Raw genomic sequence first — 21,671 nt, 5'->3', positions numbered from 1 at the left:
CCACAGCCCAGACTGGTCTGGCCTGATTTGTCCCCAGTTCCAGCTCTTGCACTGATCAGCCTAGCAGGGGAGTTCTCCAAATTTCTCTACCAGACTCACTCCGAGCAATAGATCTCACATATATATGCCTGAGGGTGCTGTGGCCCAGCCTGATATAGCCATCCCAAGTCCTGGTTCTCACTGGTGGGTACTGAAGCCTACCCTGACTGGCCTACACCCATTCTGACTCTCACTGATGGGTGCTACAGCCTAGCCCAGCTTGATCCACCCTCAAACCCAGCTCTCATATAAACCCCACACCCATTCTGGCTCTCATGCACACCAGCGGGTACTATAGCCTAGCCCAGTCTGGCCCACTAGTCCCCTAAACAATCTGCTCCCAGACCCACTTTTCCTGCATCCTGATAGGTGAGGCAGCCCAGCATGAGGTGCCTCACCCACTGCACGAACGTTCACAGGCAAATACTATGGCCTGGCCTAGCCAGGCATGCCCTCCATCCCAGTTTTGAGTGTGCCAGTGAGTGGTGGGTGATGCTATTTAGCCCAGGTCAGGTCTCCCACATGGTCAGGTCCTTGGCCTGATCCAGACATGCCCTCTGGTATTCCCTCTCAACCATTCCATCTCAGCTCCCTCGGCTACCTGTAAGTGCAGTGGCTCATTCTGTGGGAAACTCCAGAAGCCATCCCCCCCCAAACAGGCCCTCAGCTGCTCCCACTCCAATACAACCCCAGATCTTCCCTGAGCAATCTGCAGCCCCCCTTCCTGGGGGCCAGGATGGTGAATCCTAGATAGGCATTCCCCACATATCTTTAAAAAAAAAAAAAAAGAATAGAAACTATGCTAGCACACTGGTACAGTTAACACAAATGTGGCATTAACCAGGCCCAGAATGCCCACCAGCTATTAGCTGCTTTTCTCCCAGCAGTGTTAACATTTGTCTAAGTACAAGGCAACCTAAGCAGCTGCCCACAGCTGGGGATTATCTCCTATCTGGCCAAGCCCCAGCTGCTGCAGACATTTGGAAAGTGAACCAGCATGGAACATTTTTCTCTAACTTTGTCTCTGTTTTCAAATAAAATGAAAATATAATAACAAAATGTTTAAACTTTTTAAAAATATTGGACATTTTCCATTAACTTTTTAAAGCTTCCTACTAGGATGAAAATTAATTCCAAAAAAGTTACTTCAGACCCCAAAAATACTTCAGAATTTAATCCATTCCATTTTGCAGACTGTCCACATACTTATACTTCTCATTCTATTAATATTTTCAACTATATTTAAAAGCTAGCTATATGTGAAGATTTGTCCCTACAAAAACTTTTACATTATCAATGTCAATGTGGACGTAAGTTTCTTAACAATTTGAAAAATTCAATTAATCCACTGATGTCGTTTGATACAATTTGCTTCATTAAATATCACTGGTAAATGCATGTAATCAAGCACACAGCACGTATATGTCCACAGCATGTGCTAGATACTAGAAAGGGTCTTTACTCTTTAACAGGGAAGGAGTGAACAATTCCATAAACCACACCTACAGGGTCTGCACAAAGTCTCAGTAATGCCACAACTTTCAGTCACATCACTTTACAACTTCAGCCTCAGGAAGTCAATTCAGATGATGGATTCAATTGAACTAATTCAATACAGTTTAAAAAAAGAGTCTAGTCATATAAACACTGAACAAAAACAGTAAAATGTGATGAAGAAAGAATGCCAGGTTCAAATTCCACCCCAACTACTTAATTAGCCCTATACCTTGTGCCTGGCTTCATGGGATTACAATGAAGATTTACTGAGATGACCAAAAAAAGCACATAGCTCAATCCCTGGTATGCAGAAATCATGCAATAAACCACAATTGTTCTAATTCTAGGCTAAATTTCACTTCAAAGAACTTCAAGAACTAATCTCAATCCTATTATCACAATGGAATTTACATGCTATCAGCTAAGCACTTACAAACCAAGTTGTTATATAAGACACTAGGTTGCAGGCAGGCATTTAGCACAGTAATTAAATCGCCAATTGTGATGCCCACATCCCCATCAGAATGCCTGGTTCAAGTTCAGCTGCTCTACTCCAACACAGATTCCTGCTGATGCCCATCTTTGGAGATAATACATGATTGCTCAAGTACTTGGTTCCCTTTCACCCACATGGGAAACTCAGAATGAGTTCTGGGCATTTTGGCTTCAACTCAGCCCAGCCCTAACTATTTTAGGCATTTGGGGAGTTTTCTAGGGAATGGAAGATTTCTATCAATCTCTCCTTCCACCGTCATCTATCAGTCTGCTCTTCAAATAAAATGAAAGCAAATTAATAAATCAAAAGCAAAGATCTTCAGTATAGCGTCGTGACTAATTTTAATTCTATAGCTGCCATTTTCTAGAAAGTGGCTGTCAAATCTATACACATTTTAACTTTAAAAAAAGCATTTCTGAATTAATCATCAGTTAGTGTATTGGAGTATTATTAACATACTATTTATCCATATCCTGAAAAATAATCTAACAGAATAAAGCAAGTATCTAACTTAAAAATATCAACATATAAAAAAATCAACATTTGGATAAAGTATTTACTACTATTTCCATATGAAAAACAATTTGATTTTGCATGTATCCTGTATCTTAATTTTTTTTTAAACTCTGAAGGATTGGGTCATTACAACATGTGCAGCAGGTCATGCCACAGAGTCTGATGTTAGTAACAAATATCAAAGCATGAGTTCTTTGCTGCTCCACTTAAAATGCAGCTCCTGACTAATGCACTGGGGAAGACAGCAAATATGGGCCCGAGTGCCTGGGCATCTGCCACTCACATGGGATAGCAGGACACAGTCCCTCGGTCCTCGTTTGGGTCTGGTCATGCCCTGGCTTGTTGAAGTCATTTGGGGATTGAACCAGCAGGTAGATGTCACTCTCTCTCCCTCCCTCTTGCAACTCATAGAAGTAGAATATAAAAGTTGATTATGAGGGATACAGTGAATTGTTCTCTTCCTGGATCCCATTAGTTGAAAGTATTCAGTGTAGTAATCTAAGGAATTACATAAAGTTAATCCCTGGGTTTTTCATTATAAAAATCTTTTTTAACTGAGGGCTGTGTTCCCAACCAAGAAGGTAACAACATCATGACACAAAGGAGAAAATACAAAATAAGAAATGGAATCATTTTAAATCAACAGAAATTTAATTCACAACTTGAGTTTAAGATGAATATTCTAGCTATAACAAACATTAAGCATTTAAGAATTGTGCTTGGGGCCAGCATTGTGACACAGCACAATAAACTGCCCCCTCTGATTTCAGCATCCCACACAGCTGCTATTTGGTGTCCAAGCTGCTCAACTTATGATCCAGCATCCTGCTACTGAGTCTGGGAAAGCAACAAAGGACACGCTAAGCCTCTGGGTTCCTGTTGCAGGATGCTGCAATAACACAACACGAGCCCCTATTGCTCAACCTTAAAGTTTTGCTTTATTTTTCATACCATTTTATAAACAACTCCTTTCTTAGTATTGCTATTGCTAATGGCACATTGAAATGGAAGGCTATACTCTCACCATCACTCTTCAATATAGCGCTAGAAGTCCTTGCCAGAGCTGTTAGGCAAGAAAAACAAATAAAAGGAATTCAAATTGGAAACAGTAGCCGGGAGGCTGCTGGGGGCTGCAGGAGGGAGCGTCTTGCTCGGATCCCGATCCCAGCCACCATGTGCTCATGGTGAGCTGGGCCTGGGCCCACCTGGATTCGGGGGCTGCTTCCTTTTGAGTGAGTACACCGAGGGGGGGGAGTCTCTGGGACTGGGTGGGTCTGGGGCCCTCATTGGGCAGTGGACGGGATTGGGGTGGGGCACAACCTTGGGCCTGAGGGTTTAAACTTCAGCAGCGCTGCAGGAGGGAGTGTCTTGCTTGGATCCTGATCCCAGCCACCATGTGCTCATGGTGAGCTGGGCCCAGGCAGCCAGTGTGCCATTTGGCACCAGGCTGTGCTTGCTGGCCGCCCGGCAGGGGAGCTCTGGGGTACTGGTTGTCCGAATCGCTGCTTTGGTAGCTCCAAGCTGACCCCACTGTTTCTGGGAGCTGAGTCAATCCTAAAGATTCCCAATGCCAGTAATTCTTCCTTTGAAGAACTTCTAATCACTTAACAATGCTGAGCTGTGAACACCTATCATGCAAAAGATAAGCTCAGGCTTGTCTAGCAGGATATTGTTTTGCCTGACATAATGATGGTTCAGGAGACTGGTCACATTAGGCAGGGCCATAATGTGGCCTAGAACCTTATCCTGGGGTGGATTCTGTGCAGGATGTGTGGGCCACACCCTGTAGAAAGTTTAGCCCCACTAGTAATCCTAAAAGTTTGGGTGGTTATGGACTAAGCTAGGTGTGACCAAGGACCCTGCCATCAATCACAGGTAAAGGGACCCGTGACAGACTGGGCAAGGCAGCAGCACCCAAATGTGCATCCTGAATAGGCTGTAGGGTGGGCCGGGCTGCAACATTCACCAGTTCATACAAGGCCAAATGGGAGGCCAGAGTACACGGGGCACTGGCCTAAAACCCATTGGCATGTATGAGAACTGGGTCTGGGAGTGGATCAAGTGGAGGAACTTGGGAAACTCCCCTGGCGAGTCATAGCTCTCGCTGGTGAACACGCCGTCCAGATCTGGGGGTCGGACAAGCAGGGCATAGTAGCTCCAAGATGTGTAAATTGGTAATGGAACGGAATGTACTGGGAAGGACTGAGCAAACCTTAGCCTACAAGCCAAACTAGAAACCAGCATGGAGCACAGGTCATACCAAGCTAGGCTCTTGCACCTACTGGTATTCAGAGCAACCACGGGCAGGTGCGTGATTTACAGTTAGGAACAGGCCCAATTGTGAAGGTAAGCGGACGCCCTAACTGGGTTGAGGTTCCCACCAAGGGGCGCGTGTGCTGGAATGGGGGCTGCGTTCTATCTAGGAAACAGTTGTAGTCACCCGAGGCACTAGTGTGGGCTGGGATTGGATGCACCAGGCCAGTTCAGACCCCAACACCATCTGGTGTCATGGAGAACCAGGGTAGATGGGGGACTGACTAGGCTGGGTCTCAACCCCCTACTGAGCCATGTGTGAGCTGTATGTGGGTATGGACGAGCCATGGCTGGGCTGAAACATCCAACAACAAGAACCAGAATGGGGTGAAAGCCAGCCAGGAAAGCCACTGTTCCTGCTAAGACAGGAGGTGAACTGAGTAGGGTTGGCTCAAGAACCCACTGGTATGTGCAAAATCTGGCATTGGGAGGGGTTCTGATGGAGGAGCCTGGGCAACTCCTCTGGCAGGACACAGTTCCTGCAGGTAAGCGCAAGAAGCATGATAGGAAACAGCCCAGAATAGGCCATGGAAAGTTTCCCACTGGCATACATTCGGCATGGGTCAGGGGCAGACCAGGCTGAATCAGTTCATGTCATCCACTGGCAAATCCAAGCACCAGAACAGAGTGTGGGTCGAGCCAGCTTTGTTTGCAACAAAAAACAGTACACATTATGGAATGCCAGGGCGTGGTTGCCGGTACTGGATTTGACTGCAGCACCCAACTAGCACACGTGAGATCCAGGAAGGGAGGGGCAGAGCTGGCAGGGGGATTAAGGGGCTGGTCCCCTCGCCGGACAGCTACTCCCACTGGAGAGCGTGGGCTGGGATGGGGACAGACCAGACTAAGCAGGGCTACAACACCTGTGGGCAGCATGTGGACTAGATCAGGGAAAAGCCAGGCTGGGCTGATTATTCCTGAGGGTGCAAGCATAAATTAGAGTGGGTGAGGGTTGTTAGGGCTTAGCCACAGCATCAAATGGCAGAAGCTGGCACTGGGGACTAATTCTGTCAAGTCAAACCACAGAACCACCCGAAGAGTGCATCAACCGGGATTGAGAGAGACCCGGGAAGGAAATAGTGGGTTTCCCCCTCTTGGGTTACTACTCCCACGGGAGGGCATAAAAACTAGGACGGGGGCTGGGGTGGCTAGACAGAGAGGCACTCAACAACATCTGTGAGGGCTGGATGGTTGAGTTGGTTAGATGGAACTAAGCTTTAATACCCAGTGACAAGTACAAGAGCCAAATGGGATGGGGGACAGACTGGTCTACTGCTACACATACTGGCAAACCAGGGTAGGGGGCGGGCCTGGTGGGGGTTATTGTGGGTCGCCCCGACTAGGCTGCAGCTCCCACTGGTTGAAGGGCCGAGTATGTGCTGGGCAGAACCAGACTGGACTGCAACACCCATTGGTTCCAGTGCAACTCAGGACTGAAAACAGAAACAACCCAGCAATTGAAACCACCAGCTGATCGGGGTGATGAACTGTGCCGGGCCCTGTGCTTGCTAGAACATAGAAGAATCTAGTCTGGGAATACCTCAAAGTTTCTTTGGAGATCTCCCCAATCGAACTGCTGGACTCAGAACTCTAACCAAGAAAAGACAGAAGACAGAACAGGTCAATCATTCATCTCAGCTGTATGTTGTTGGCAGCGAAATATGGGGCAAACGGAGACTTTATGATGGACCATATCAATCAGTGGACGACCTCATCGAGCGAAACTGGCAGCAATTCATAACTGGAGAACTATTAAAAACACCTGAGCAAATATCTCAGAGCATGCCCCACATCCGGGACTTGGGGTGGGCGGGAAACCAGGTGGGGCTTCTCCCTCAATATCCCCCTTTACCGCAGATACACGATGGAAACAATACGGACATAACAGTATTACCCACTTCCCTATACCCCCTGAACCTTTTTTGTTAACTATAATTAACTATGTAAAGATTGTCAACAACTATACAATAAAATAAAATAAATTTTTAAAAAATTGTCCTCTAAAAAAAAATTGGAAACAGAATTGAAATTATCTCTATTTGCAGATGACATGACTCTCTACATAGCAGAACCAAAAGACTCAGTCAAGAGACTACTGGAACTCATAAGAGACTTTAGCAGGGTAGCAGGATTCAAAATTAATGAATGCAAACCAATGGCACCAGTGTATACAAACAATTCCATGGCTGAGAAAGAAACTGTAAGTACAGTCCCTTTTAAAATAGAGGAATCTTAAATACAGAGGAATTAATCTAACTAAACATGTGGAATATTTCTATGATGAAAAGTATAAAACATTAAAAAAATAGAAGAACACATTGAAAAATGGACAAACTTACCATGTTCCTGGATTGGCAGGATTAACATCATCAAAATATCTATATTACCAAAAATAATATACAAATTCAATGCAATCCCAACAACATTCTTCTCAGAAATAGAAAAGATACAAAAGTTCATCTGGAAACACAAGAGAGCACGAATAGCCAAAGCTATCCTGAAGACTAAAAATCAAGGTAGAGGAATCACAATTTCAGACCTTAAGACATATTACAGAGCAATGGTCATCAAAACAGTCTGGTACTGGTACAGAAATAGAAAAGAAGATCAATGGGACAAATAGAAAAATCAGAAAGGAGCCCACACATGTACAGTCAACTAATCTTTGACAAGAAAATTGAAAACAATCCAGGGAAAAAGCCTGGTCTATTCAACAAATGCCGTTGGGACAACTGGATAGCAGCCTGCAGAATTAAAAAACAAGACCTGTACCTGTCACATTATACAAAAAAAAAACCAACTCTAAATATTTCAAGGACAAAATCTACACCCATAAACCATCAAATTATTAAAGGAAAACATAGGAAGCACACTCCAAGATATAGTAATGGGGAAAGACTTCTTGGAAAAGACACTGAAAGCATGGGCAGTCAAAGACAAACAAATGGGACTACATCAAACTAAAAAGCTTCTGTACAGCAAAGGAAATGACAAAGTGAAGAAGCAACTAACTGAAAGGGAGAAAATCGTTGCACACTACACAACTGATACAGGGCTAATATCCAGGAGTTACAAAGAGCTTCAGAAACCCAGGGACAGTTAAAAAAAAAAAAAAAAAAAAAAAAAACTCTGCGAAGAAATGGGTGAAGGAAATCAACAGACATTTTTCAAAAGAACAGATTCAAATGGCTAGCAGACATATGAAAGGATGCTCAGACTCCCTAGCCATCAGGGAGATACAAACGAAAATCACACCGAGGTTCTATCTAGCTCCAGTGAGGCTGGCCTACACTCAGAACTCTACTAACAACATTTGCTGGCATGGATGTGGGAAGAAAGGAATCCTCCTTCACTGCTGGTGGGAGTGTAGGCTACTACAATCACTATGGAAATCAGTATGGAGAATGCTTAGAGAATTGCAAATAAACCTGACATATGATCCAGCTATCTTACTCCTAGGAATATATCCAAAGGAAATGAAAACTGGATATGAGAAGGGGATCTGTAATCCCATATTTACAGCAGCACAATCTACAATAACAAAGACAAAGAAACAATCCAGATGCCCATCCAAAGAGGAATGGTTAAAGAAACTGGTACATCTACTCCATGCAATATTACTCAGCCATTAAAAAGAATGAAATTGTACCATTTCCAACTAGACGGACCCAACAACAAACCATTATGCTCAGTGAAATAAGCCAATTCCAAAAGGACAAATATCATATGTTCTAATATAAGGCAGCCTTCATGCAAATTTTAAGACATAACTCTTTCCATACTATTTTTGCTACATCCCATGTGTTTTGATGCTTTTGTTTTCATTTTCATTTCTTCCAAGTAGTTTCTTTTGTCAAATTCATCACTGGCTTATGAATCACACCGTGGCATCATTTTATCCAAGAGGCTTTTGTGTTTTTTTCTTCACCCATGTGTTGGTTAATCAGTGGTGTGTTTAACGACTCCATGGTGCTGTATATTTTTGTTTTAACTTCATACCTGTTGTTGACTTTGTTTTGTTGCTTCTCATTTAAGGGAACGTATAGTGATGGCATAACAGAGACTATCATAATCAGATGTGGAGATACATTGCAGTATGTATCCCTACTTCCAAATCAAAGATGGACTCCCAATAAACTGTTGGAAATACCTAGACAATGGGATGCTGGACTGTCTGACATTGTCTGTACCAGCAATGTCAGGACACACTTAAATGACAGACTGATGGACTTACGACTGCTTATGAATAACTATGCTATTGCAATAATATGGGGAAAATCAGTCAGGGGAAAGGGTGAGAATTGGGGAGGAGGAAGTCCCAGATCCTAAGGAATTATACCATAAAAGACAAAAAATAAGAAAAAAATTTTTTTTAAAAAAATCAGAGCCCAGCATGGTAGTCTAGTGGCTTAAGTCTTCACCTTGCACATGCGGGGATCCCATATGAGCTCCAGTTCTAACCCCAGCGGCCCTACCTCCCATACAGCTCCCTGCCTGTGGCCTGGGAAAACAGCTGAGGATGTCCCAAAGCTTTGGGACCCTGCACCCATGTCGGACACATGGAAGAGGCTCCGGGTTCCTAGTTTGGATCAGCTCAGTTCCAGCTATAGTGGCTGCATGGGAGTAAATCAACAGATGGAAGCTCTTTCTCTCTGTCTCTCCTCTCTGTATATCTGACTTTCCAATAAAAATAAAATCTTTAAAAAAAAAGAAGAAATGGAGGGTTATAATTTTAGAACTCTAACTTCTAATTAGTAAACTTATCTTTGAGTAATAATGAAGCATATTCAACTCGAATTGTGTGATCCTTCAAGAATTCCCACCTCAAGAAAGTATTAGAAAATTAAATTGATTTTAATGTTCATTAACTTAAAATCCTATGGATAGGTTGGCAGCAGGTTAAGCTGCCACATGGCATACCAATATCCCATACTGAAGTGCCAATTAGAATCCCAGCTCTACTTCTGACTCAACTCTGCTAATGTACTACATAATATCAAACAGTGGTTGAAGTCCTTGAGTTCCTGTCACTTACATGGGAGATTCAATTAAAGTTTTTGACTCTTGGCTCCAGCCAGGCCCAGTCCCTGCTGGTACAACCATTTGGAAAGTGAACTAATACACCAAGGACTATTTTTATTTCTCCTTGTTTCTCCTTCTCTTTGTCACACTATATTTCAAATAAACAAATATTTCTTTGAACAAAGATCATATGAAATCTAAGAATAAGGAGCTATTTTTAGAACTCCACTGTACATTAATTTCATATCACCTGATAATTTTACTATGGAAATCCACTGTAACAGAATTAGAAAAGCAAAGGATATCATCTACTCTGGCATTAGAAACAAAAAGCACTAAACCCACACACAATTAGAAACTGACAGCTAAAACTTGCTTCAGTGTCAGCTAAGTATCAATCTTTTTCAGAATCTGTCTAGTTCTTCTTGTTGAAAAGGGCACATTCCAACCACATAAACCAGAACATGACTATCATCAGCACCTAAAAACACTGCAGACAAAATTCCTAGAATCTTAAGATACTTGAGAAGATATATCTCACCTAATTACTCAAAGATTCTGATTTTTTTAAGAACACTGCCTTCTGGGCTCAGCAGCGTGGCCTAGTGGCTAAGGTCCTTGCCTTGATCCCATATGGTTGCTGGTCCTAATCCCGGCAGCTCCACTTCCTCTCTCTCTCTCCTCCTCTCAGTATATCTGACTTTGTAATAAAAATTAAAAAAAAAAAAAATCTTAAAAAAAAAAAAGAACACTGCCTCCTGATAAAGATCACTCAGGAAAACAAGACCTAAAAAGGGAAGACTATGAATACTTATAATCTTTAAAAAGGTTGAGATTCAGCCTTAAAAAAAAAAAAAGTGGTCTACAAAAAGATAGGATTAAGTAGGCAAAACCCAGGTCCTAAAAGAGGTTACTTTAGTTCCAAACACATGAGATGAGTAGTTGGGCCAACTTCCCCTGACTACTTCCTAATTTAAACAAACAAAAAAAATTATTATCTGAAGGTAATTTACCTAAAACTTAACACCGTCTCTGAATTAGCAGAAATCTAGATGGATTCCCTAAAGTCAAAACAATTATCTAAGCTGGCAAAATCAATCTACAAACAATTAAGAATTTTTAAAAAATCACAGTCACTCAGTATTTAATGTAACATAAAAACATCAATACTGCAAAGGGTATGAAAAAGATCTCAACTTGGTAAGTTATTTATTAGGGAGATTAATAAATACAAAATAGGGCAAAATTACTGTGATAATAAAAACCAAAAGTGGTAACAAGGGCCTAGTGGCAAGACTGGTCTCATGGCTAAGGTGACAACATTCCTTATCAAAGTGCCTGCTTCAATGTCTGAATCTGGCTTTATATATCGATTTCCTGTTGTTGTAGACCCTGGTGTGCAGCAGACGCTAAATCAAATAGTTAGGTCCTTAACATCCACATAGAAGACCTGAACTAACTTCCCCGCTCCTGACTCCACCTCAGCCGTTTGGAGCATTTGGGAAATGAACCAGCAGGTAGACGCTCTCTTTGTGTCCCTCTTCAATAAATAAAAAATGAAAATAAATAAAAATTTTTACAGTGGCAAAGACTCTGGATAATGTTAAAGTGTGGGGGACTATACAAAGAATTTCAAAATTTCATGCATTTTACACAAAATTTCTGGGAAGACAAGGTAGTGTATCAAGTTCTCATAAGATTCTATGAATTAAAAAGTTAACAATCTTTGGATCAAGGCCTGTATGTGCTGTGATGTAGTGAGTTAAGTTACTGTCTACATTGCCAATATCCATAAGAGCCTCAGCTGCTCCACTTCCAATCCAGCTTCCTACTAATGTACCTGGGAAAGCAATGGGAATGGTCCAAATGCTTGGGCCCCTGCACCCAGGCTGGAATTCTTAAAGAAGCTCCTGGCTTCTGGACTCAGCTTGGCCCAGAACTGGCCATTGCAAACATTTGGGGAGTATATCAGCAGATAAAAAATCTTTGTCCCTCCTTCTAACTATGCCTTTCAAATAAGTAAAACAAATCATATATATTACATATATACTTAAGTCAAGAGTTTGAAAAAAGGCAATCATACCTAGTAGGGCTACTGTGAAGGAAGCATATACATTAATCCTTAAAGGAAAGACGTCTTCTTCTCATTACCATTTAAAAAAAATATGTAAGATAATAAAATGAGGCTTTAAAAGATCTCAAAGAGAATGATAGTAAAGGCTTGCATTTGCCAAAAAAAAAATTTACAAAAGTATCAATTTTGAACTTATCAGATACCTTTTGGTTGCCAGAAATCCATAGATGAAGAGTTTTTCCTTCCAATGCTATATTTATAAAGCATGTACTATGTGCCAAATCAGAATAACGAATCAAAACTAAGATACAGTTGTTATACACATGAAACATATTTATAAATCGAGAGACAGATATTCATACAAAGAGATATAAGCTAAAAATAAGTGTAATGAAGCCTATGAACTGGAGTTATTAGCACAATTTAAGCTGGATTCCCTAAAACAGAGTGATTATTAAGTTGTCATTTGAGGAAAGGAGGAGGAACAGAGAATTGTTATAGCCATTAACAAAGGGTTGGAGGCAAACAGAAGGAACAAAACATTTCATGCAAAATGAACAGTATGTGCAAAAGATGTACTGTAACAGAGACTGTGATTTAGGCAAGAAAGTGCAAAACCAGGACAGAGAATTTAAAACAGTTTACTCATTCTGTGTTTTCTCAGATGATGTTCCAGGATTGTTTTTTTCAGATGGCACTTCAGGGAGGTGAATCTTGCAACACTACTTGAAAGAGCCAGATCGCTAGTCAGCCAATGAAAGCTGCAAGAAACCAGTATAAGAGTTCTAAACACACAAAGCATGAAGATGTATACTGCTTGAGCGGGAAGGATCCACCTGCCTCTCTTCTACATCCTAGATGTGTCCGGCAGGCAGGAAGAATGTTCTTGCTGCCCTCTCTGTAGTTTCCGGATGCAAGCAGGAAGAGCCCTTCTGCTCTCCCTATTCCACATTCTGGATACTCCCCCATCCCTGCTGTAAAAGCCCTCCTAAACTGCATTTCAGTTAGACATCCCCACTGTCACCTTTACACGTCACAATTAAAGTTTTCTATCAGCCAACTCCAGCCTGTGACTATTTGGCAACAACCCAAGAGGACAAGACCCTGCAATCTGCTAAATCATGGCAGAACGGAACACACCAAAGATGAGAAACTGAAAAGAAGCCATTGTGACTTAAAAATAATAGGCAGCATGTATGGCATGATAGCCTAATGGCTATATCCTGGCCTTGCACACGCCAGGATCACATATAGGCATTGGTTTGCATCCCGGCTGCTCTACTTCCCTTCCAACTCCCTGCTTGCGTCCTGGGAAAACAGTTGAGAATGGCCCAAGGCCTTGGGACCCTGAACCCATGTAGGAGACCCAGAGGAGGTTCCTGGCTCCTGGCTTCACAGCCTGGCTCCTGGCTCCTGATTCCTGTCGTGAATCAGCGAACATAAAGATCTTTTCTCTCCATATCACCTTCTCTTTGTATATCTGCATTCCTAATTAAAAATAAATATATTTTTAAAATAAGCAGCAAAAAGTTATTTGGTAGCAGTTAAGAGTCAAACAAGAAGCACTGTGTGGATCAGATTTGTGATTTACAAGTTTCAAAATTATAAGATTTGAGTCTAAAATCAGAAAGATTACAATCCCCACTTGGCATTCATTATTTCATTTAATCCTTAAAAATCCCAACGAGGAACAGATATTGTGGCCCAGCACTTAAGCCATTCCTTGGGATACCAACATGATACACTGGAGTACTTGCTTGATTAAGTGATGGCTCCTGTACTTGAGTTCCTCCCACTTACCTGGGTATTCTGCAGGGAAAAATGGATCCTAGTTTCAGCCTGCCTGGTCCAGCACAAACTGGAGCAGACATTTGGGACAATAAGCCAGAGGATGGACGACTTCCATCTCCCATCCCTCCTCTGTCTTTGTTCTGTACCAAACTGCCTTTCAAATAAAAATTAAGTAAATCCCAATGAAACACACTATTAGCATTCCCATTTTATAGCTGGAGAAGCTGAGATTTGGAGAGTAAGGACCGTGCCCAAAATAGTACTACTAAATGGCAAGTCAAAAACAAATCAGGGCAGAGCACTGTGATGCAGCACATTAAACTGCTGCCAGTAGTAATGGCATCCCATATGGGCACCAGTTTACTTCTGATCTAGTTCCCTGCTAATGTGCCTGGGAAGGCAGCTTGGGCCGCTGCCACCATGTAGAACTGGATGAAGTTCCTGGCTCCTACCTTTGACCTGGCTCAGTTTCAGCCACTATAGTCATTTGGGTAATGAACCATGGGATGGGAGAGTTCACTCTCTCTCTCACTCTAATTCTGCCTTTCAGATAAAATCTTAAAAAGAAAAAATAAGAATCAAACCAAAGCACTTCAAAAACAGTGGTTTCAGACATAATGAATTATAGGGTAAGAGATTTCACATTAATATAAGAACAATTAGCATCACAATGAGAGGAATTTTAGATAAGATACATCTCCAAATAAAAATATAACAAATCCAAGCATTATGTGATTGAAAATGATCACGTTAAGATCCCATGAAGAAAATTTCAAACCCTATAAACATAGCCATCTAGTACAGCTATGTAAATTTCTAACTAGGTTGAAAGAGATATTTTTATTATCAAAGTAAAAAATTAAAAAAAATCTCAAGTCAGTAGCTATTAAACCATGAAAATTTCATTTTAATAAAGCTGCTTAACTTGAAACTTCAATTGGTTTAACTTGAAACTCCCAATGATACCATAAACCTACTTTATACTGATTCAGATCAAATACCTCAAACATGTTTTATTATCCTGACATGACATGATATATAATATTTTAGAATTTCAACTTTCATTAAAAGAAACAAAAAATTTAAATGTAATAGTAATAAGTAGAAAGGTTATTCTTCAGGATACACCTTAAATCTACAAATCCTTCTAAAGCAGCAGTTGCTGAATACTTATGCAAAGGAGCTTAAAAATGTGGATGGATAGACAGAACTTTACATTTCCCATGAACTTTTTCAGGCTTCCTTATATACAAAGGGGTCATTTTCTCTCACAACAGCATATTGTTTATCTCCCTTTGCACTATTTTCTTTGACTCCAACCCAAAGCCTCCTCCAAATCTAGCCAGGCTGCAATTTGCTCTTGTCTTTGCTACCCAGGTTGCCAGTGTACAAGGGGCAGTTACCACATAGTCCTTTGCTAAAACTATTTACTCAAGTACTTCAACAGTCAAATCAAATTATTTTTTCTTCATTTTCATTTTCTTACATCTAGTTTAATCCTATTTCTTGAAAGACCCACTTTAGTAATTTTCTGTACACCAATGGTGCAGTTCTCTACCCAATGGGTTCCTTTTAAAGTCTATAGATTATCCACATTCCTTCTTCCTTAAATACTGTAAAATAGGTTTTCCATAAAGTTTAGATCTCAGCTCTAAACAAACTGTTCCCGAGGAGATAAGTCTAATAAATTCCACAAACTCAGCTATCAGTTTTCAGGAGCAATCTGTATTGCACGATTTATATAAAAGTATCAAATAACAGACTCTAACTTTGACATCAATTCTCTCCTCTTAACCAAACAATGCTATCTACAATACCTAAATTCATCTCAAACTCAGTATTTCCCAAACTGAACTCTAAAAATCAGTTCTGTATTATTCACAGCCAAAAAAGTGGAAATAACCCAGATGTTCAACTGACAAAAGCATAACAAACCCCAGTTTATCCAAGCAGGGTAATATTATTCAGAAATTTTTTTTTCCAAAGTATTGATGCATGCTATTAACACAAACCACTCAGTTGAATATGTATACATCAAATATCCAAAATTATCAAATCCATAGAGACAGAATGCAGATTAATGGTTGCCAGGAGTTGGAAAAAGGGGAAAAAGTAAATTCATGCCTTGCTTTCAAGCAGACAAAGGGAGGGCACCACACTCTTCCTCCATCTGCTGATTCTCAATTGCCTTCATCTTAAAACAATCCTGAAGCCAAAAAGGTGTACTCGCAGCAGTGTGTCCAGATCCTATTCACCTGCTTCTAGCGCTCACTGGCTGCAACAGTCAAGCACTCAAATTTTTTCTTAGTTTGTACCCATAAGGAAAGAGAAGAAAATTAAGGAAGATATTTCCCAATTATTAGGTGAGCCAGAAAACAAATGTAAAGATAGTTAACAGCATTTTAGGTTCTAATGTTGACATTATAACCAATCACGTAAGAGAAATCTCAGACTGCCTTCAAATGAGACATCCAAGACAAATGTTTTCAATTTCAACAATCAAAACGTGAATGCTTCTGAAAATAAAAAGGAAATAAGATACTGCCATGAAGCGGGAAGGACTTCATGTCATTCACTTGCAATAACAACACATACCATGTTGTTTTGCTAAAAGACATGTTAGTACACCCTCATCTCTTACATATGTGCACTAGGACTATATGATACAACTCATAAATTCACAAGTGTTAACTGCAAGTGCACACAAAAGTGACTGGAAGGAAACAAAGATGCAAAAATTGAAACGTTCTGAGTAGATCACTCTTTTAGATTATTTGTAAATTTGAATCTGAAAATATCTTACAAAGAAGCCAAAATGAAACCACCACAGGTTTCAAAAACATTTCAAACATTTGATTGGTACATATGTAAAAAGACAAAAAGAATGACAAGCTAGAACCTATTAGACTGCATTTGAAATCCCAAGCCAGTATTTACAACATAAATAGTTCCAGGATCTTGTATGACAGTTGAGTAATTAGTTGTGGCCTTCATATGATGCTGTCCATTTCAAGTATATACACCTACAAAATCTGGAAAAAAGAGCCCGACATGGTAGCCTAGTGGCTAAAGTCCTCGCCTTGCATGCGCTGGATCCCAACATGGGCACAACAGCTCTGCTTCCCATCCAGCTCCCCTTTAAGTGGCCTGAGAAAGCACCTGCATGGGAGATCTTGAAGAAGCTCCAGGTTCATGGCTTTGGATCAACTCAGCTCTGGCCGTTGTGGCCACCTGGAGAGTGAATAAGCAGATGAAAGATCTTTCCCTCTGTGTCACCTCCTCCCTGCATATCTGACTTTCCTATAAAAACAAATCTTTAAACAAAAATCTGGAAAACATCTGGGCATCAGTGCCAATGAAACATCCTAACTTGGAAGATGCAAAATCTACACAGAAATTCTGAAATGGCTGAAGGCAGAACCAAGAGATAACAAGCAATACAAAAATTACAAAAGAATCCCAAAATTCTGTCATAACATGACAACAGTTTTCAGAAGCATGGGATTGGCTGAGTATTATTCAGCAAAAAATTTTCCTCAGCTGGTACTCTTAACAAGAACAGAATTTCTGTGAATTTTCACAAATAGAAATGGAAGTCAATCCATTCCTACACAATCTGAATTTCAAACACACTCCATGATCTTTCCTGTCTGAAAGAAAACTAATTACTGTCCTGAGCTCAATGTATTCTCAATCATTAACCAATTTAAAGGTTCTTACCTAAATGATCCTGAAGTCACATGTATTATAAAGATTAGAGATAAGGGATGAACTAAAACAAAAATATGTTTTTAGTATAAATTTCCAATATCCAATATCTAAAAGTAGTTTACTTTTCATTTATAAAAATTACTATGCCAGTGTCTGTAAAAAAAACAAAACTCTTCATATGGTTTCAAATTTTATGTTCAACAATAACAAAAAGCAGGGGTGAGGAAGGAGGATAAAAAAATCATTTATTCCTTTCCTTTGCCTTTCTCTCCCCTAATAAGAACATCCAAGCCAGGAGCTGAACTAGACACAATGTACTGATGTGGGAATGCTGAGATTTCTGACTTTCCAACATCAGAACTCGTGCCACCACAATCACCCTAAGCAAAATCTGAAACACATCAAGTCTTTCTGCCTTTTCTCCCTTGGCATCCCAATTCCAGGTTCCCTAAATTAGGCAGGCCTCGTCCAACTGCCCCTGTTATTTCCCATTCCCACAGGACCCTTCCTGTTCATTAGATTACTAAACTCATACCAGGTTTATGCCAAAACATCACACCTCAGACTACTTGCTAATTGCAAAAGGAAATGTTTGCAAGAGAAACATAGCTGGTCATCTTATCTAAGAGATCAAACAGTGTTACTGATAGGAGAACCCTACTGTATGTGCCTTCTGAAACATACTATTTGAGTTAGTCTTGTCAAAAATATTAAACCTAAATCTACTCAAGTGTTTAGCCCCTAACTTTTCAAGTGTGTAACTAATATAAGGGGTGGAGGGAAAAATGGAAGGAGGAATTTTCAATAAAGTAAAACACAATATGCAGTTACTCTACAAATGTGGGTTATTCTACAAGACTACTGACAAGGGTTCTTCAGAAGCTCAATAGCATTTAAAAAAACAAGAAGGGTGGGAGTAACTCCAAATTATATGAGACTAAAAGAAATAAACACAACAAACGACTGGATTCTGGTTCCAAAAGAATGACTCAAAACGATGCTAATACATATTACGTATTTGTAGTAGACTTTAGCATATATTCTGTACTTCCCAAGTGTGAGTATGGCACTCTAACACAGTATATAGGAAAATGGCCTTCTAAGAGTAAGCACAATGACATACAGTATTTAGGGGTGATCCTCTGAAATACTCAGCACTAACACAAATGTGACAAAATGTTAACCACTGAAAATTAGGTGGTAGGCACAAGTGTTCAAACAGGTCATTCAACTCCACAGCGCTTGAAAAAACAGAGTACTTGAATAACAGAAAGTGGCAAAACGAAGATATCTGGAAAACAGAAATGTGAAAGGGGCAACTGAATGGTATCCCCTACACTTCTGCTGAGTCTTCTTTCCTGTTCCCAACCACTTCATCCCAGCCAAAATGGTCCAGAAGACCTAATATTCTACAACCAGCTCAGCTCCTCCTAGTCCCCAGTTTCCAAGTCCGGGAGACTCTTGCTTCCTTATCTCCCAAACACACCTATCAACAAAGACCACTTCAAAAGGGACTACAAGGTACAAATTGGCTGAAATGACCCGACTGATAAAAATACAAGATAGTAGGATAGTGTTTCTAACAAGGTGGAAATATCAAGGGCACAAAGCCCCAAGTCCATTTTGTAAGCAAAGGCACGGTTCATCTTTTCTGCTGACAGCCTGAGAGGCCCAGGGATTCCCCAGAGCAGGGCACCTTACAAATGCTAAGAGGCGGCTTTTGTACTGTCCAGGTCTCCTGGCAGCAGCTCTTAATCTTGGGTTTAACAGCATCCAAAGACATCAGATTCTGAAAACGAACCAATCCAACCCACCCACCCCCCGAAAAAAATATATAAATAAATAAATAAACAGAAAAGCCTAGTTTTTAAATTGACAATGTTGAAGAAACTCAAAAGTCGCTAAACAAAGGGCGCGCTTTGGCCAAAGGTCTCTCAGGCTGGCAGAAGTGGGTTTGCTACGGCGTTTTTACATCCTCCTGAAAAGCAGGAAAACTTGAGATAAGTTGGGCAGGAAGTCTTCCTTCCCGAAGGCAGGTGAAAAAGCTGAACGAGAGCGCTCATTCCAGCCTATCAGGCGAACCCCACAGGATTCGGTGAGAAAATGTTTGCATCTTTACGATTCTCCTCAGGGCCCTTCGCCTGCACACAATAACGGGACGTGGACGGCAGCGCGGGGCGGGGGGGGCAGAAGTCCCGCTGACAAGACCGAGCCTGCGGGCCGAGGGGGACGGCTGAGCCCCTCCGTCAAATGACGGGCCTCGAGCCTCCAACTTCCGAACACCCTTTGGTCTCTTCCTACGACTCGACACACTCGGGGTGGGCTGTGCTGCGAAGAGCGTGGGTCTCCGCCAAATATCGGCACGAAACGTACAAAGGACCGAAGGGGCAGCCGAGGAGAGGAGGGGAGGGGGAGAGCAAACAGAAGGCAAAACCAGGCAGGGAACAAACAGGCGCGAGGCCTGGGCGGTGAGGCGGCGCGGGCGGAGGCGAGGCGGCGGCCTGCGCAGCCCGGGCCTGCCGCAGCCCAAGGAGAGGGAGCTGCCGCGTCGCGCCGCCAGCCCTCCCCCGCCGGGGCCGCAGCAAGATGGCGGGCCGGCCGCCACCGCCTCCGCGCAGCCGGTCCCCTCCCCTGCGCCCTGGGCGCTCCCGACGACCCGCGCCGGCCTCGAGACCCCCCAGCCCTGCGCCCCCGGAGTGAGGCGGCGCAGGCCGCGCGGGAGGGCCTCTGCCTGCTGCAGCGCGGGGCGGGCGGGGGCGGGGGGGCGCTTACCGTGAGCGGAGCGGATCGGCCTGACTGGAGCCCTGAGGAGGAGGAGAAAGAGGAGGAGGAAAAGGAGGAGCACGAAAAACTACACGGCGGCAACGGCGGCGGCTCCCATTGCGGAGCAGGCAGCCGAGCCGGGAGAAGGGGGGTGAGGGGGTTCGCGAACAACCGGCGCGCTGCCTCATGGGTAGGCTCCAGGTCAGCCTCCGCGCGTCCGGGCTCCCGGTCTTGTCGCCGACGCGAGAGAAGGGCGGGCGGGCGGGTCCCAGGCATGTGCGCCGCGTCGTGGGGCCCTCGAAGGCCTTCGCCACACGCCACGCATCGGCTGCGGGCTTGGGCCGGCGTGTGCGAGGCGATGGGTTCGGGCCTGCCCGCTGGCCAGCCCGAGGCAGCGGCCCCGACATTGTGAGTCTTCAGGAACGCAGTAGGCCCGCCTTGTGTGGAAGGGCTGGAGAAGTCAGAAATGCCAGGGTTGCAGGGAACTGTGCGTGAAGAATGAAGTCATCGCCCAGATGAAGAAGACGTTTTATTAAGTGGCCGAATTTACTAAGCATGTTTTGGCCCTGGCTTTTCAAATCCTGCCATATGGATATTGGTCGTTTTTTTTTTTTTAAGTTATCAGTTTCTCAACAAGAAAAAATGTGCAAAGGTACTACTCCATAGTAAGCACCAAACTTTGCGTTCTGATCTGTAAGGAAGACAGCCTTTACCAATTGTCTTTGCAAGGGCAGTGACCCTAGTGGTCCAGCTGTTAGAGTGACCCAGACTTGAACTCTTACCTCATGAGAACCTGAGTAGACACATCATTCGTCACTGCATCTTACAGATTCTAGCTTCCTCTTTGACTTGACATCTTTAGACCTACCCCAATTTTTCTCGCGTATGTCATCGCAATAGCCTCCATATTGATGAGCACTCCCAGATTAATCTTCCTGAAAGCCACTTGGATCATCTGTAGTTACCTGCACGGCTACAGGTACCACAGAAGAAATATGGTTCGCCCCCAACCCTCATAAATGTTTGCTGGGAACCATGTAACAAAAGATCAACAATGGGAGGAAAAAAAAGTTTATTATTTCATGTAGCATACACCATGTGCAAGAAACTTCAGTGGATGATAATTGAAGGCAGTGACTTAGAACTCTGGCGTCTGTACTGGTCACAACAACATTGGACAGTATCTCTGGAGCATAGACAGGATAAAAAGGCAAGCAAGTTCCACTTCCAAAGGTAGGCAACTAGAAAGGGAAACAGATGGGTGGGAACTGATGGACTAAATGTGTGGTTGTAGATTTCTGCTGGTGCTATGTCTAAACTCACAAAAATTGTCCCCAGGAAAGGAAGGTTTATATCCTATCCAAAAGGCAGAAGCAGGGAGATAAACAGAAAGGCTTCTTCTGTTTGCTGTTTTGTAATACCTTTAACTCAAAAATACTCTCAAAGAGA

The 21,671-nt window shown here is 42.4% G+C and overlaps 1 protein-coding gene across 7 annotated transcripts in view; it reads right to left on the bottom strand.

Annotated features, from left to right (window-relative positions):
• Positions 1-20,655, bottom strand: part of ZNF280D (zinc finger protein 280D) — a 94,214-nt gene extending 73,559 nt beyond the window's left edge. For 2 of the 7 annotated variants that reach the window (XM_004578062.2, XM_058665808.1), the window contains exon 1: positions 20,232-20,654. In XM_004578062.2, coding sequence (XP_004578119.2) covers positions 20,232-20,498 — 267 coding nt within the window. In that variant the 5' untranslated portion in view covers positions 20,499-20,654. Of the gene's footprint in view, positions 1-20,231 lie in introns of all 7 variants that reach the window. The other 5 variants (XM_058665802.1, XM_058665805.1, XM_058665801.1 and 2 more) reach the window with 4 other exon arrangements.
• Positions 20,656-21,671: the final 1,016 nt, after the last annotated feature.

This window comes from Ochotona princeps, chromosome 6 (genome assembly GCF_030435755.1).
Source record: "Ochotona princeps isolate mOchPri1 chromosome 6, mOchPri1.hap1, whole genome shotgun sequence".
In the NCBI taxonomy this organism is placed as follows: Eukaryota; Metazoa; Chordata; class Mammalia; order Lagomorpha; family Ochotonidae; genus Ochotona; species Ochotona princeps.
The sequence above is the reverse complement of the archived record's forward strand: the minus strand, read 5'-3'. Positions and strand labels throughout refer to the sequence as shown.